A 16800-nucleotide genomic window follows, 5' to 3' on the forward strand; every position below is an offset into this window, starting at 1 on the left:
CTCTCTCTCTGTCAAATAAATAAATAAAATATTAAAAAAAATAAAATAAAGCACATTTATAATCTTTATGCTCTTTTGGCTTGCACTTTTGATATTCAGGGTAGGATTACTGTCCTCGCAGTACAGAGATCCTCAGGGCGCTAAAGTTTTAGGTAAAGTCACTGTCCACAGTTACATGATGAGTTACAGAGTTGGGAGCCCCGCCTCCTGATTCCTAATCCGGTGCTCTTCTGGCTGCGGGATGTATAGAGATGCGTAAATTGGCTGCCTGGCCATCTCCAGACCCTGGTGCTGCCCCCAGGTGGCCTCCTCATGCCCTGTCCTTCCTCTTCAGGTCTGCTCTGGGGGAGCTGCAGGCTCTAGGTTTGACCTTTCAGGCCTGGCTATAGCGATGGGGTGCCGAGACTATCTGCAAACTGCCTTGTAGTGATACAGCTTTCCTTCTCTGTCTGCTCGGAGCTGGAGGGGTCCTCCAAGGACATCTAGTATAGGGCTTTCCTTTTCCCATGGAGGATGGCACTGGACTGGGCCAAGGGCCTGCAGCAGAGGCCCGCTGGGAACCCTGGTGTCCTGCTGAGGCTTCAGGGCCTAGGTGTCACTCTCGACCTCTGTTTTTGTTCACAGGCAGTTTCGTCCGGTGATGAGAAAGAAGGGTTGAAGCACCCTGGGCTGATGCTGAAATATTCCACATATAAGAACTTGGCCCAGCTGGCTGCCCAGCGAGAGGACCTGGAGACTGCTATGGAATTCTACTTAGAGGTGCAGTTTTGGCAGTGCTTATTGGCCCCTTGGGGTTTTTGAAAGCTCTTGGTGGAAAGAGTGAGGTTATGGTCTTGCTAGCTAAAAAGAAGAATTTGTAGTGGTGCATCACCAAGCTGTGGTCCCTGAGACCCTCATCAGCTGGCAGCAGTGTGTTCAGAGAGAGCAGGGGCCTGCATGTGCATTGGTGTTCTGCCACTCAGGGCCCATGTGGCCGTGGCGAGTTGCTTGCTCTCTCTGGGCCTCCAGGTCTATAGCAGTATAGTAGGCACAGTAAGAAAGAGGGCGGTTGTGAAACTGGAATGAATTGGTACATACACCTGTGCTAAGAACACAGCTTGACCCTTGGCACTCTGTACTTGCTCGTAACAGTATAACCATGATCTCGGTATTAACGGTCACCATCTCTGTGGGCACCTCTAAGGTGCCAGACACCATGTGAACTCCTTTCCACACATGCGCTAACTGGATATCATCTTGCAGGGATGCAGGATGCACTAAAATCTTCATTTTAGTGGTGAGGGGACTGAGGCTTGGGATCACGCTGCTAGTCAGTGTAGGAGCAGGATGTGAACTGAGGTCTGTCACCAGAGTCCGTAATTTTTCTAGAACCCCACAATTCAAAATTAAATAAAAAATTTTTAAATCCTGCAAAAATACCCCCAAATCCATTTTCTTTTCTTTTTTTAAAAATTTATTTATTTATTTATTTGACAGAGATCACAGGTAGGCAGAGAGAGGGAGGGGGGAGCACGCTCTGTGCTGAGCAGAGAGCTGGATGCGGGGCTCGATTCCAGGATCTTGAGATCATGACCTGAGCAGAAGGCAGAGGCTTAACCCACTGAGTCACCCAGGCACCCCCCCATTTTCTTTTAATGGTACTTTCATTAATGGTACTTACCTATCAGATATGTAAGGAATACAGATGTTCAGAGTGACAAACTGCGTCAGGAAGATGTTCTGAATTTGATAAATTGGTTCCTGTAACGTGTGTTGGCCATTTTTCTGGGTGGTTTGGGTGGCTGGGTTGGTGCTCTGCCCCCTCCTGTCACCATGGGTGCCTGCTCAGCGAGAGAGCCGATTGAGCATTTCCATCCTCTGTGCTGCTTCCAGGCAGTCATGCTGGACTCCACGGACGTCAACCTCTGGTATAAAATCGGACATGTGGCCCTGAGGCTCATCCGGGTCCCCCTGGCTCGCCATGCTTTTGAGGAAGGGCTGCGGTGCAATCCTGACCACTGGCCCTGCTTGGACAACCTCATCACTGTCCTGTACACCCTCAGCGATTACACAAGTGAGTCAGGCTTTGATGGCTTTCTCCCATGTGCTCGTGTTTTGCGGACAGAGGAGGGAGGGGAGCTTGGGTAAGTTGGAGGCCAGGTTAACACTCAAGGGCTTTCTGCTAGACTGTCAGAAAGGGAGATGGCTTTGCATTCCTGCTTTGCGTGTGTCTTTCTCACTCAATTGAGATTTCTTGAGTGCATTGTGGTGATGGGTAGCACGCTCTCTGAGTGGTTTTCCCTTTGCTTGTCTCATTCTATCCTTGCATTGTGCCATCCTGAGCCAGAACCTGTTTCCATAACTCACTGACAGTTGGCCTAGCAGTTGCACCTTGACTCCTGGGTGCTGGGGGACCTCACTACCTATTGAGGCAGTCTGTCCCTTTGTAGAGCCAGCAGGGCTACTAGAATGGTCTCTGCCATCTGCCAGATGGAGCCCCATTCTGCCCTCCATTTGCTTAAGTTCCTTGGCTTCAGCCTTTCTGTCTGTTCTGCAGAGAATACCTTTGTCCTTTGCATGGGCTGGTCCTGAGGCAGGCACTGATGAGGCGTTCTAGGAGTCAGCCTCCTCTGGGTGTCCTCTGAGGCCAGAGAGGAACGAGGCTCTCCAGGAGTGCTCAGAGCGGGGCTGAGTGCAGTTGGAGCCCGGGGCTCTGTCCGCTGACTATGCTGACCAGCTGCAGGCTGGTCTGGTGTGTGCAGGTGCTCTGTGTCTGTCTGGGCCAGTTACTCTTTTTAGGATGGACATGCTAATGAGCACTTGCTGTCCACTTTCAAGGTTTAGGCCTCGAAGACTGACTGGCAGAGGCTTTTTCCTTCCCTTTTTTAAAGACAAATAGCATGGAGTGTTTAGAGAGGCACTTGGCCCTGCTTACCATTCCCCACCTCCGGTTCCCCATAGCTGCTTTTTGATTGAGGTAGCACACACACAGAGTAAAGTGCACAGTATGTACATGTGGAACCTGTTAAGATGCAGAACATTTCTAGAGCCCCGGAAGGCAAGCTGCTTTGGCTCCCATTCCAGTCATTTCCATCCCAGAGGTGATCTTGATTTCTCTCCCTTTTGTTGCCAGAGAGGAGCTCTGCTTGTTGTCGAGGCTCTTCTAGGGGGTGTCAGGTGGCAGCGTGTACTCTTCCCAGCCCGGCTCCCTGGGCTGTGGTCTTCCTGTCTGTCCGTGAATGCCCCCAGGCCATCACTCGGGGCTCTTTACTGCCATGTTGTCTATTATGTGCGTCTGCAACAATTTGATAGTTCTGTGCTTGCACATTGAGTTCTTGCCTAACACTGCAGGGAATGTTCCTGGTGCGTACTCCAGAGGACACCTCACTTGCTGTGCTGCTTGCCCCGGTTTTCATACCCACCAGCGGAATGCAGTGGTGTTTGTGCAGAGCCCTTCCGACTCTCACAGCTCCTTTTTCAGGAGGTGTTCAAGCTCCTCTTGTAAGTTTTCTGGCTGCTTGAGAGCCACCTGAGGTGGATAGTCTTGTGTTCTGCCTGTCTTTCCCCAGGCTTTAGTTCTTTGTACCTCTCTTTCATGGTCGGAGAAGTTGTACTTGGTAAACTGAAGTCCTCGGGGGAGACCAGGGTTGGGGGGCTGAATGGCTGCCCTGTCTGGGAGAGCTCTGGCCTGAGAGACCTGACACTCATTTATTGATTTTAGTACGTTCGCACATGCATGCATGTGTGTGTGCGTGTATGTTTATAGACTCCATGCCCAGCGCGGAGCCCAACGTGAGGCATGAACCCACGACACAGGTCAAGACATGAGCTGAAATCCAGGGTCAGACGCTTAACTGACTGAGCCACTCAGGCCCCCCAGACCAGATACTCATTTAAACCCCAGAGTGAAAGCAGCATGTTAATTCAACTCCCAGTGGCATTTATCCACTTGAGATGAGTAGGCAGGGGTGCTTGGGGTTGATGCCTGCTGACCACCTCTTGTTCCCTTGGAACTTCCCAGGTCTTCCCTCGGTGGGAGTGCCGGTGTAGTACAGCTAGTGCCATGAGCTTTACCAGAGCCAAAATACCTGCTGAGAGCCAGAATCACCAAAGGCTCCAGTCCTCCCTGGTTTTCTCTCTGGGCATCTATGATGGCCACTCTCGTGTCCCACCGTGGTCCCAGAGAAACTGTGTTCTTATTTGTGTGGGGCAGGAACCGCTAGGCTGTCTATGCAGCCGTTCGGTCAGCTACTTGCTAGGCTGTCCTGGGAACCCCCAGACCCTCCCTTGTGCATAGGCTGCACAGCCTTCATGTGCCTTGTGGGGGGCATTGTGGTATCTGTGTGACTAGGCTCTGCTCTCTCCTTCCGTGGCACTCTAGGAGGGCACCACTTCCTTCTGCCTCTCAAAGCTTCCATCCCCACATCTCTGCTTCTGTTCTACTTTTCCTTCCTCCTCACCCTGGATCCTTCTTTGGTTTTTCTTGACAGCAGTGGGTTGCAATACATCTACACTCAGACTCTGAAGCTGAGCAGGGCATGGTAGTGGTCCCAGTGCCCAGTCGGAGCAGAGCTGGCTCTTGGCTGCACTGTACTGTTTTCCTGTGTGTTCGCAGGTGAGGCCTGCTGGCACTGGGCCTGCTGGGGACTTATTTATGGCAGTCACGTCTGTCATGGGCTAGTCCCTAGAAATACCAATGGCTTTCCTAGTTCACATCACAGCTCTGCGTTCACATGCCCACCACCGCATTCTGCTGGTGGGCATGTGATTCCTTGCCATCTCGTTTTTTCTTTTGTGTTGCTTTGCCTGTTACTGTCACCGCTCCTGGAGGAACTAGAGGTTAGGTTTTCCAGATCATTGATTTGAGAAGGCTTGTTGACATAAATGATGTGCATGCCTCTAATTGCAGGCAGTAAACTTTTTGGGTAAGAACAGTTTGAAAAAAAGAAAAAGAAGGAGGAAAATTGGAAAATGCAGATAAGCAAAAGGAGGAGAAACAGGTTTTACGTGAACAAATGGAGTTACACTGTATGGCCTGTTTGGTTTCCTGCCTTTCCCCCATGCCCTTTTGTGACCTTCCTTCTGGACAGCGAGCACACCTCTCAACCCTTTGTGCAGTGACTGCTCAGCAACCCAGTGTGTGGATTGGGGAAGCTTTCCTTAACCAGGCTCCCCTGGTGCTGCTGAGTGCTTTCCTGATTTTTTGAAGGTTGTTTTCCAGTTTGCCAATAGGTAATGACTATGGATCTCTTGGTTTTTGCAGCGATTCCTAGAAGTGGACTGTTGGGCTGAGGGTTGTGTAATACCCATGCCTTTCTGGAAAGGTCATCATACAGTCTGTCCTTGCTATCAGCATTTGGCTTTGTCTCATCTGCTGTGGGTAGTAGTATTTTCAGCATCTTTCCTAATTGAGTCAGATTAAGTGGTATCTCCTTATTTGCCAGCATTTCTTTGATTCCAGAGTAGGGTCATTTTCTTGGTGCTAACTGGGAAGGCCAGAGGTTGGGGTGCACACTCAGAAATCAATTGTTTCTTTCTTTACCAGCATGTCTGTACTTCATATGCAAAGCTTTGGAGAAGGACTGTCGGTATAGCAAAGGACTGGTTCTCAAGGAAAAGATCTTTGAAGAACAGCCTTGTCTCCGGAAGGACTCCCTCCGAATGTTCCTTAAATGGTGGGTCCTGCCTCTTTCTATGCTGGTTCTGCACTCCCCTCTCCCCCAACAGTGTGTGGCTGGTGGATATCAGGAGGCTTGTGTACCTCCTTCTCTCAGGTCCTAACTTCCTGGCAGTTGAGCCTCTGCACTTCATCCCTCACTGCACGCCCTCACCTGGCTTTGATCCTGCTTTGCCTATTAATCACCTGTGTGCCTAATCATGGCAGTGCTTCCTTGGCTCTCTGCTGGCTACCTTTCCCTCCACCGTGCCAGCTCTTGACATTCACCAGCTCTCCTCTGGATGCTTGTGGCAGCTGACAGGCCACCTTGTCTGCCCACCACCCGCCGTTTCCCTTTCCAGGGCTATGTTTCCATATGTTTCCCAAGTTCAGTGCCCGTGATATGACTTTGACACCACTGCCTTGCCTCCAAGACAGAGCTCATGCTCAGAGCATCACCTGGAGTTCCTTTACAGTTTGACCCCTTTAGTTCTTCTCCTTGCTTCCTATGTCTCCCTGCCCTAGGAGAAGACTTCCTTAGGTGCCCGACAGAGTCCAGGCTTGGCCCCATTGTGCACTGTCCTGTCCCTGTGCCCTGGCTCCCTCATGGCCTTACCTGGAAGGCCAGCCTCCCACCTCTCTGCCTGTTGTGCCATTACTCCTTTATGTTCCAGCTCCCAGGTCACCTCTGGGCAGCTTTCCAAACTCTGGCTGCCTCCTGCCCTCAACCTTCCAAATGAGCCAGCTCCTCCGTCCTCTGGTCCTTGGCCCCTACAGCTCAGCTGGTGAGGGGTTAGTGGTTATTTATCTCTGTGTCTCTCCCTCTTAAGACTTTATTTCTTGTTCACATCTTTATTTATTTATTTATCTATTTATCTATTTTAAAGATTTACTTATTTATTTGACAGACTGAGAGGCAGAGAGGCAGGCAGAGAGAGAGAGAGAGGAGGAAGCAGCTTCCCTGTTGAGCAGAGAGCCGGATGCGGGGCTCGATCCAAGGATCCTGGGATCATGACCTGAGCCGGAGGCAGAGGCTTTAACCCACTGAGCCACCTAGGCGCCCCATATCTTTATTTTTATATATCTTTATCTTTATCTTTATTTCTTGTTCATATCCTAATGTGCTAACTGTCTTGAGAGAGAGAGAGAAAAGGGAAAAATCAATCCATAAGCAAGTGACTCTGTGGTAGAGGCCTGAGAGGGGTTAGGACAGCCAGGGTGGGAGGGCAGGTACTGCCAGGCTGCCTCAGGTGGAGGCGTGTCTGTGTGAGGGCACCTGAGGCCTCAGAGCCCCTGCCCTTTCTTTGGTTTGGCTATACTTTGGCAAGCTTCGGTAGCCTGATGACTTTTGGGCTTGGCAAGAAGGGAAAGTTACATTCTTTTACAATAAAGTCTTAAGAGGGAGAGACACAGAGATAAATAACCACTAACTCCTCACCAGCTGAGCTGTAGGGGCCAAGGACCAGAGGATGGAGGAGCTGGCTCATTTGGAAGGTTGAGGGCAGGAAAGTTACATTCTTTTACATTCTTTTACTCTATAGGTAATTGATAGCTAGGTTTTATTTTTCTGAGGCTTTTCTGACATTACTGTGATATTGTTAAACATATGAAAACCCTTAGCTCAATTTTGAATTGTAGAGGGAACAAAGGGTATTAGTCACTTCTATTGGATGTGGGTATTAAGAATGCTAATTACTGCCCTTAGAGGCCAGACTCAAGGGGTTATTTTATTTGTAGGAAGAATTAATACAGATTAAAGGGTATTAACTTAACTGCATCCCCGTCTGTAAAATTTCAGCCTCGGCTCCAGTTTGTAACATTGTAATGTCTGTCTTTCTTACATGGTTTAGTGACATGTCAATCCACGATGTGTCGGTGAGCGCAGCTGAGACGCAGGCCATTGTAGAGGAGGCCCTGGGGCTGCGGAAGAAGCGGCAAGCGCTGACTGTGAGGGCAAAGGAACCAGACCTGAAGCTCGTGCAGCCCATCCCCTTCTTCACGTAGGTTGTCCTGGTTCCTGGGGCTGCTGGGTCAGCCGGTGGGCCCTGCACTGGAGGGAGAGGCCCTGAGGCTTGCCCTGGGGCTGACGGTGTGAGTGGTGGCCTGGTGCATACCAGACAGACACCTAGAGGTGCACACGCACTTTTTGGCCGCCAAGAGGCAGGCCAGGCCTCTCCCAAGTATGCCCAGTTGAAATCTCTCTTTGCCCTTGCCATTTTTGATGCTAGCCACTTGCCACATCCCTGCGTGCTCCCTCTTGGTCTGCCCTTCCCAGAGGGGAAAAGGAAAGCACTGCCAAGCACTGGACTGGCGGAAATGGGGTTCAGAGCAGGCAGATGGTGAATGGAGAGTCTGGAGTTGATCCCAGGTGTGGGTTCCATGGCTCTTGAGCTCTTGCTGTCCCTCTAGGACCACACAGGGTACCCTGGAGGATGGGCCTCCGCATAGCCCTTGTGAGTCCCACAGTGTATGAGAGGCCCTCCAGGGAAGGGAAAACTGGTATTGGCAGCCTCCCACAGTTCGGGTCATTCAGCCCCTTAGTGAGATCTGGTGTATAGTTTTTGTTTTTGAAATTCTGACTTTGAGTCCTGAATTTTTGAATTTAGCATGCCTTGAGAGCAATGTTCTCATACTCAGAGATGTCCCATAGTGGTCTATGGCTCCCACCCTGGATCAGACAGACCTGGGGCCAGTCCTGGCACCCATAAGTGGATGACCCTGGGATGCTACATGCCACTCCCTAAAAGCAGGGAGAGCAATCCTCTCTTATAGAGTTGTTGTGATAGTGAAATAGAACAGCTGGGGGCCAGCACAGAACAGCATTTCTGCACCCACTCAGGAGGGGCTGGCTTTGATCCATGGTACAGCTGCCTGTGTGTTTCCACATGTGGAGTGTCCCAGGAATGTCTTCCCGCCCAGACCCTGACATGGTCAGGAAGATGGGGCTGCTCTCAGACTCTTGTCAGATGCCCTTCCCATTATTTTGTTAGATGGGTCAGGAGCCCCATCCTGTCTGAGTGTGGGCTCCCTAACTGAGGTTTTTGGGAGTTTGGGAAGAACCCTGAGTTCCTCACTGTTACAGTGAAGGAGGGGGAAGGCCTGAGAACACTGGAGATGGCTGGAGAGGATCCTCGTGATAGGACTAGAGAAGCTGTGAACTGGTGTCATGGTTGCCCTTGTGCGGGGGGAAGGCCAAAGGGAAACATGAGGGAGATGGGCTTGGCTGGAGGAAACCTTGCTTGGGAGTGAAGTCTGCAATTGGGTTATAGAGGAAGAGTGTGGAGTCCTCTGGGAGGGAAGGGGTCAGGCTTTTAAAATAACCACAGTTTATTGTAGGGCTTGGCACACTTGTCCCACAGGTAACTAGGTGATAAATGCTTTAGGCTTTGTGGGCCAGATACCATCTCTGTTGTGTATTCTCCTCAGGGGGTGTGTGTGTTTGGGGTGGGGGTTTGTGTGTAACAATCCTTTAGCTGGCTCCTAGCTTGTGGGCTGTATACAACAGGCTGTGGGCCACGGTTTGCACAGCCCTTGGTCTATTCAGTGCCCATTAGACAAGGCACGAGTGAATGAAATTGTGTACTTAAGGCATTAGACATAACCCAGCTATGAGCAAATTCTTCCCCGTGTGCATGTAGCCTTTACTGAAGACAGAGAAAGAACAGGTAGGAGATCCCTTCTAGGAGATGAAAACTTCCATTTTCATTCTTCCCTCAGCATTTACTGGATGCCAGCTTCATGCCAGGCACTGTGCCCTGTGTTGGGGACTCAGCATGATGGGTGCGGTCCCTCTCTGGGGGTGATCTGAAAGGTAGTCAGTCACCTGGAAGGAAAGGCACATGTCCCAAGCTGATGAGCCCTTTGAGGAAAGGAGCACAGCACCTTGCAGGGAGCTCATAATGGGGTCTGCACAGCTTTGGGGGTCAGGAAAGGCTTAGGTACTAGAGCTAGTATCTGACAAAGAAGTGGCATTGACCAGGCAGAGAGGCTGCAGTTGGGGGTGAAGGCTTCATTTTGGGATAGAGAGAAGCCTGTGCAAAGGTCTTGTGGTATGCAGGGGTCTGATTTTGTTTGCAGAACTGAAAACAGACTAGCATGGTGGGAGGGTGGGGGTGAGGGTGGGGTGTGAGATGAGACCAGGCCAGTTGGCAAGGTCAGGCATGTATTACAATGAGGCTGAGGGTGTGGTTTTGGCCTGAGAGCATGGGAAGCCATTCAGAGATGGACGGATATATCATACCACACCATATCATACCACAGCATACCATATAACACAACATAAAACATGAAACAAGAGACTCTCTACAACATAAGATGCTGTACCACAATAAAACACACATGACACAGATATCACAAAGCATACAACATAGCCATAATCTTGGCATATGGGGACTCACAGATGATTTAAAAATTTGACTTTGTAGGGAAGGAGCTTTTGAAGTGAGTTGGTTTTCATGCCTGCCTGGTGGAGTCTGAGGGTGCCTGAGGCTGAGTTCAGGCCTTGTGCCAGGGCGAGGGGAGGAGGCTGTGGGCCCTATTCCTGCTTGGTCTGTTCCACCTCAGTGTGTTAGATGCAGAATTTTGTCCATAACTGTGACGACAAAACCCTGAGCCCTCCAGCTGCCCTCATGGGGATGGTAGCCATGGGGCCATCACTGCTCCTCTCTACAGGCCAGCTGGCCCTGGGCTTGGAGCACCCAATGCTGGGTGCTGACCGGGTGTGGTGACCCTCTCCTTGCAGCTGGAAGTGCCTGGGAGAGAGTCTGCTGGCCATGTACAACCACCTCACCACCTGTGAGCCCTTGCGGCCTAGCCTTGGCAAGAGAATCGACCTATCCGACTACCAGGACCCCAGCCAGCCTATGGTGTCTTCTGTGGTGGTGGCCCCTGTCAGCATGATCCAACCAAGCCCTGTCACCACCAACCCGGCTGTGGCTGTGACAGAATCTGTGCTCTCTTATGCCTCCGTGGCTGCGGCCAGCTTCCCACTGCACAGTCCCAGTCTGTTGGAGACCGGCGTCCCTGCGGGTGAGGTCCTGGGGTCAGTTTTTGGGGAGGCCCCATTTTCGGGGCAGGAGTGAGTTTTGGGGTACCCTGGCCTCCCTAGAGGGAGCCCCACAGCTCTGCAGGAGAGGCTGCTCCCAGAGCTGGGGCCGGTCGGGGGTCGCTTCAGCAATGAGGCCCCCAAGGGACTGGGGTTGGAGCTCAGAAGTGCAGCTTCTTGGGACTCCTAAACTCCTGGCTGCTAAGTCCTGGTGAAGGGTTGCTCTTCTTGCTGGTACCTGGGGAGATGGCGGGGTCCCCTACAGGTCCTGTTCTCCTGCTGGCTGCGCCCTGTAGCACCACACTGCTGTGCACCGAAACTGGAGTGTTTTGACCTTGAGAAAGTCAGCAGAGTTACCACTATATGTGGTAGTATAGTTTTTGGTGGTTTTATTGATTTTTACTATTAATGAAGTAGTAAAAAAAAATTTCAGACAGCAGTTCCCAAGCCTTTTCTTGATTTCTGTGTCCCTGAATAAAAGACTCTTTGGCCGTTAAATGAATTTCGAATGAACTTTATGTGATTGTCCATTTTTTGCTTAACCATACATGACACTCCTCTGCTTCCTTTTAATTCTCATGATGCTCTTGCTCACGTCCTGTCATTGAATGCTCAGAAGGTGCTGGGTGGTGGGCAGAGTTAGTGTCACTGCCACTTGCTCTGTCGTTCCCAAGTACATGCACTGAGGCACCAGAGGCTCTCACAGCCAGCTGGCGGGGGTGGGAGGAGGGACTGCTGGAGACCTTGGTGTTCTGTAGCCAAGGAACGGAATCTTCAGATCTGGCTTACGGGTTCTGGGAATTTGAACAAAGTGTGAGTCAAGTGTTTTGAGTCTGAAATTAACTTTCCTCAGGACTCTTGTTAAAGAAAGAAAAGATGGGAGGTTTCTTGAACATCAGAGATGACCATGAAACATGCTGGTAGAGTTAGATTAGAGGCACTGATGTGCCTTTGTAGTGCGTTTTCTGATCCCTGCCCCTTGTAAGGTTTCAGTTTGCACTCTTTATGAAGGTGACATTTCTGGGGGAGATAAATCCAAGAAAGGAGTGAAGCGGAAGAAGATTGTAGAGGAGAGTGGAGAGACAGCGAAGCGGCGGTCTGCCCGTGTCCGAAACACCAAGTGCAAGAAAGAAGAGAAGGTAGACTTCCAGGAGCTTCTGATGAAGTTCTTGCCATCCAGGTATCATGCACACTTTTTCTTATTTGTGAAAACAAGCAAACCTGCAAACCTCCAGCCTATACCACCAGTAAAGTTTCTTTTTGCATTGCCTCCCACTCTTCTGGGCACTTCCTTTGTTCTCCCATAATATCTGTGCCAGTGTTCAAAGCATAGATCTCAATGGATTGGGATTGTGGGTTTTTCTCACCTTTCTTCCCTCTGAACTTCCTGAAGGCAGGAACTGACTTAAACATCTTTCAGAGAACCAGATACTCCCTGGGCCCTCAGGAGATGGATGGATCACCGAGCTGGAGGCCACTCACTCATGTCCTCATGCACACATAGATACCCACTTGCTGGGAGACCTAGGGCTGCTGCTGCTTGGGTGCAAACTCTGGGAAATCCCACGAAAGGTAGCACCCATTCCATTTTCAGGAAGAGTGTGCATGCTTGGTTTCTCCAGGCTCAGCAAGGTTCCCTCGAATTCTGAGAAAGAGGACAGGCTCATAAATTTTCCCTTGCTTTCACCAATTCTTAGTGTTGTTAGAGATGCCTTAAGGGAGGAAAAGGGTCCAGGCTGCCCCCAGCTGGGAGGGGCCTGGGTGCCTGTGCTCCTTAAGTCAATTTTCACCAGTGCTCCTGCTTTCTGCCCTTGCCACCCCAGCTCCTCCAGAGCCTCCGACTCCTGAACCTTCCTGGCCACCATTGTTTATGGCGATGGTACATGGGCTTCCTAATGCCTCCTCCCCTGTCCTTAGCTGAGTGGAGAGAGCAGTTCTGTTTCTGCTGTTCCATCATCTTGCTGCCATCTGACATTTGGTGAACACGTTTCTTGTCTGCTGGGGCATTCTCTCCTATCCCCTGTATCTTTTAATCCCTTCACAGTTTCTGGAGTGAAGTTTAGAAGGTAAACATATGTGCATTTTTTCTTTTTTTAAGATTTTATTTACTGACAGAGAGGGAGAGAGAAGCAGGCCCCTGGTTGCTGAGCAGGGACCCTGATGTGGGGCTTGATCCCAGGATAGTGGGATCATGACCTGAGCTGAAGGCAGGTGCTTAACCCACTGAGCCATCCAGGTGCCCCTTCAGTATGCGTCTTTAACCAGGAGTCCTCAGTCTTCAGTGGTTTGGCCTTTGACGGTTTATTTTCAGGGGTGATAACATCCACATGCAAGAGGAGGAGCCAGAAGCTTTAGGTGGATTGTGAATCCATTTTGCTCCTTTGTTGCCTCTTTTTCTTTCTGGGGTGAAAGTGAAGTGCTTGGAAATCAGATTTGTTCTCTGTAAGTGGAGGATGTGATTGGTGCTCTCTGATAAATTCCTCTTCAGGGTTAGTGCCAGGAGCAGGTCTCTTTTCAGGAGAGCTGCAGGATGGGGCCATGGTTGATGATGCCAAAGGTCTCGGTGACCCATTTCTCTATCTTCCGTTCAGCCCTGATGAAAGAGTCTTACCCTCTTTTTTTTTTTTTCCAAGATATTTCTTTCTTTATTAGGGAGAGCAAGAGACCACAAGCAGGGGAAGTATCAGAGGGAGAGGGAGAAAGAGGGTCCCCAATGTGGAGCTTGATCCCAGGATCCTGGGATCATGACCCACACCAAAGGCATATATTAACCTACTAATCCACCCAGATGCCCCTAAAATTTTTTTATTTTTAAAGTAATCTCTGTATCCAGTGTGGGGCTTGAATTTATAGCCCTGGGATCAAGAGTTGCATGCTGTACCCACTGAGCTAGCCAGGCACTGCTCTTTCCCTCTTTATGTGGAATGTTTTTTATTTTCTTTATTTTTATTTTATTATTTTTTAAAGATTTTATTTATTTGATTGAAAGAGATCATAAGTAAGCAGAGAGGCAGGCGGAGAGAGAGGGGAAGCAGGCTCCCTGCTGAGCAGAAAGCCCGATACAGGGCTCGATCCCAGGATCCTGAGACTGTGACGTGAGCCAAAGGCAGAGACTTAACCCACTGAGCCACCCAGGCGCCCCTTTATCTTTATTTTAATTGTTGGTTTCCATGTCTGCTTCTTCGAATGGCCACATAGGAGCAACGTGAGAGCATGCCCAGAGTAGTGACCCTGGAGGTGTGTGCATAAATAAATGAAGCCATCCAGTAGGGCCCTGTTTTATGTGTTTATGCCCCAGGGCTGTTTGGTTGAGGAGAAACTACTGGATGGCCAAAACGTGGTCCTTGGGAGGTGCTGAAAGAATCATCCTCCTCAGGCCCAGGGCTTTGTGGGGAGCCACGGAGCCATGGAGGGCTCCAGCTCAGAAGGGCCTTCTGTGCCCCCATACTCCACTCATTCCACTTTCTCCCTGTTTGCTGGGCTCCCTTTCATTCTTAGAATATTCCTGGTGCTCTTCTGGCCTGTGCCTCTCCACCTGTCCTTGTCCTGCTTTGCATGGCCAGCTCCTTTTCCTCCATTGTCAGCATGGACATTAATTCCCTCTGAGAGGCCTTCCTGATTCAGTTCTCCAAAGAATGTGCCCTGTGACCCTCTGTCTTAAGCACTCTGTGGTGGTTGGTCCTTATTTGAGCTCTTTGTTTCATGTTTCTTTTTATTGTCTTTTTCTCCCATTTAGAAGGTAAGCTTACTGTGGGCAGGGTTTGCCACACTCACAGCTGAATTCCAGTTGAAGTCCTGTTGGTGGAATGAATGAATGAGTGAGGGTATAGGTTAGATGCCAGCTCAGAAAGACATGGAAAGAGGCAGAGCCTCCCAGAGGTCTGGATTTCAGACCCCTTCATCTCACTGATTGGCATCTTGTTCTGTCTTGATCATTCATTTCTCTTTTTTTTTTTTTTTTTTTTTTTTTTTTAAAGATTTTATTTATTTATTTGACAGAGAGAAATCACAAGTAGATAGAGAGGCAGGCAGAGAGAGAGAGAGAGAGGGAAGCAGGCTCCCTGCTGAGAGCCTGATGCGGGACTCGATCCCAGGACTCTGAGATCATGACCTGAGCCGAAAGCAGCGGCTTAACCCACTGAGCCACCCAGGCGCCCAATCATTCATTTCTCTTAATTGGAAGAATTCAAGTGCTCATGTCAGAATGTGTTGGTATGACTTTTGTGATTTTGGTGTGTTCCATGCAGGCTAAGAAAGCTGGACCCAGAAGAGGAAGATGACCCGTTTAATACTTACGAAGTCCAGTCAGAAGCCAAACTCCAAAGCTTCCCGAGCGTCGGGCCTCACCGACTGTCATACGACTCGGCTACATTCATGGAATCTGGTAGGAATTGAGCAGCTTGATCATTCACTGTTGGGAATTCTTCTTCCCATTATCCTATAGCCTGCTTAGGTTTTGTTCTGGGAAATGGTTCTGGGGTGATCTTTAAAGCATGGTCAGGAGTTTTCCTGGATTTGTCTTGGGCCTGAGCAATGTGGTCAGTTGGGAGATCTGCTGAAATGTCTAGGATCATGCTTGACTGTGCTCTCTGAAGGGTGTGTGCTTCAGGTGGAAGCTGGGGGCATGGTTTTGCAAGTCACGTGCACGTGTCCCGGCTATTGAGTGCACATCTTGAGGCAGCGCGTACAGGTTGGCCCTTCAGTCCTCACATCAAACCTGGAGATTCAGAGCAGCTTGCTCACAGCTGGGAGGGCTGGAGCTAGTCTTGGGGACCACCAGGGGAGCACCGCCCCTCTGGAGGCCACAGGTGCTCTCCTGGCGCTGCCCCGGCCTGGCCCAGCCCCGCCCCTGCCTCTCTCTTCTCCCAGAGGAAACGGGAGACCCTGGCGTGGAAGGTCCTTCATTCCAGTCAGCTGTTTCTCCCTCCCTGGGCAGAGAAGCAGGACGTACATGCATTCCTGCTGGAGAACCTGACCAACGGGGGCATCCTGGAGCTGATGATGCGCTACCTGAAGAGCATGGGCCACAAGTTCCTGCTGAGGTGGCCGCCAGGGCTGACAGAGGTGGTGCTCAACATCTATCACAGCTGGAGGAGGCACAGCACCAGCCTGCCCAACCCGCTGCTAAGGGACTGCAGCAATAAGCACATCAAGGTCAGGTTGCCGGGGAGCCTCTTCAGGTTTGGGGTGGGGGCGGGCACTGTGGGTATGAGGTTGCTGTCATGTTGAGCCTCCTCAGTTGCATCCATTTGTGGGCCCAGAACCTGGGCCTCTGGGGAGTCATGGGAACTGGTTTGTGTCTAGAGGGGTCCCTGGTGGCTGTGTGGAGGCTGCACTCGGAGGTGAGAGTGGGCGTGGGGCCATTAGAAGGCTGTTGTCGGGTGAGTGTCAGTGGTGGCAGTGGAGTGGAAGGTTCTGGAGGTACAGCCTATGGGATGAGCTGTAAGTGAAGGTGAGGGAATGAGATGGTGGACAGGGCGTTTAGGGCTGGCCCCGGCACAGGGGTTGGTTGGTTGTGGGGTGGCTTACTGAGATGGAGGAGAGCCAGTGGAGAGTGGGTGAAAGTGAAACATTCGGCTGTGTTCCAGGTGCCAGGGAATGTTACCAAATTGTGTTTTGCAGGTGAGAAGACAGAAGTACAGAGTCTAAATAGGTTGCTTAGGGAAGTGGTGGGGCCCACTGTAACTAGGGGGCTGACCCATGCTCAGCCTCCCCGCTGACGGCACTCTGCACCCCAGCCTCCTCCACTCGGAGCTTCTTGAGGCTCAAGGGAACACTGGATGCTCTGGACCCCTTCTCCTGTTACGGGGGAAGGCTGGATGCCTGGGAGGGTGCACTGGGAGCCTTTAGAGCCTGTCGGGTTGTTCTTTCTGACTGGTGACACAGAAGGTAGAAGAGCTCAGGGGTTTGACAGGTCCTAAGGGCCATATGAGCCTGTGCTCCCTACACAGGGACAGCTTAGGGACTGTGTCATACCAGCTGCTGCTCATTAGGCCTCTTCCCCAGGGGCAGTGTGGAGTGGCTGGAGGAGGTGAGGCTTTGGTCTCCAGATGAACCAGGCTGTTTATTTCTCAGCTTTGCCCACTTGGCAGGTGGCTCCTCGTTGCTGAACTTCAGCTTC

The 16800-nt window shown here is 50.8% G+C and overlaps 1 protein-coding gene across 4 annotated transcripts in view; it reads left to right on the forward strand.

The window, feature by feature from the left end:
• CABIN1 (calcineurin binding protein 1) overlaps positions 1-16800 on the forward strand; it is a 153678-nt gene that overhangs the window by 20834 nt on the left and 116044 nt on the right. For 2 of the 4 annotated variants that reach the window (XM_059140630.1, XM_059140632.1), the window contains exons 5-13: positions 625-759; positions 1873-2053; positions 3331-3480; positions 5525-5654; positions 7486-7635; positions 10377-10663; positions 11691-11859; positions 14927-15063; positions 15616-15833. In XM_059140630.1, the coding sequence (XP_058996613.1) occupies positions 625-759; positions 1873-2053; positions 3331-3480; positions 5525-5654; positions 7486-7635; positions 10377-10663; positions 11691-11859; positions 14927-15063; positions 15616-15833 (1557 nt within the window). The remainder of the gene's footprint in view (positions 1-624; positions 760-1872; positions 2054-3330; positions 3481-5524; positions 5655-7485; positions 7636-10376; positions 10664-11690; positions 11860-14926; positions 15064-15615; positions 15834-16800) is intronic. The other 2 variants (XM_059140633.1, XM_059140634.1) reach the window with 1 other exon arrangement.

This window comes from Mustela lutreola, chromosome 11 (genome assembly GCF_030435805.1).
Source record: "Mustela lutreola isolate mMusLut2 chromosome 11, mMusLut2.pri, whole genome shotgun sequence".
In the NCBI taxonomy this organism is placed as follows: Eukaryota; Metazoa; Chordata; class Mammalia; order Carnivora; family Mustelidae; genus Mustela; species Mustela lutreola.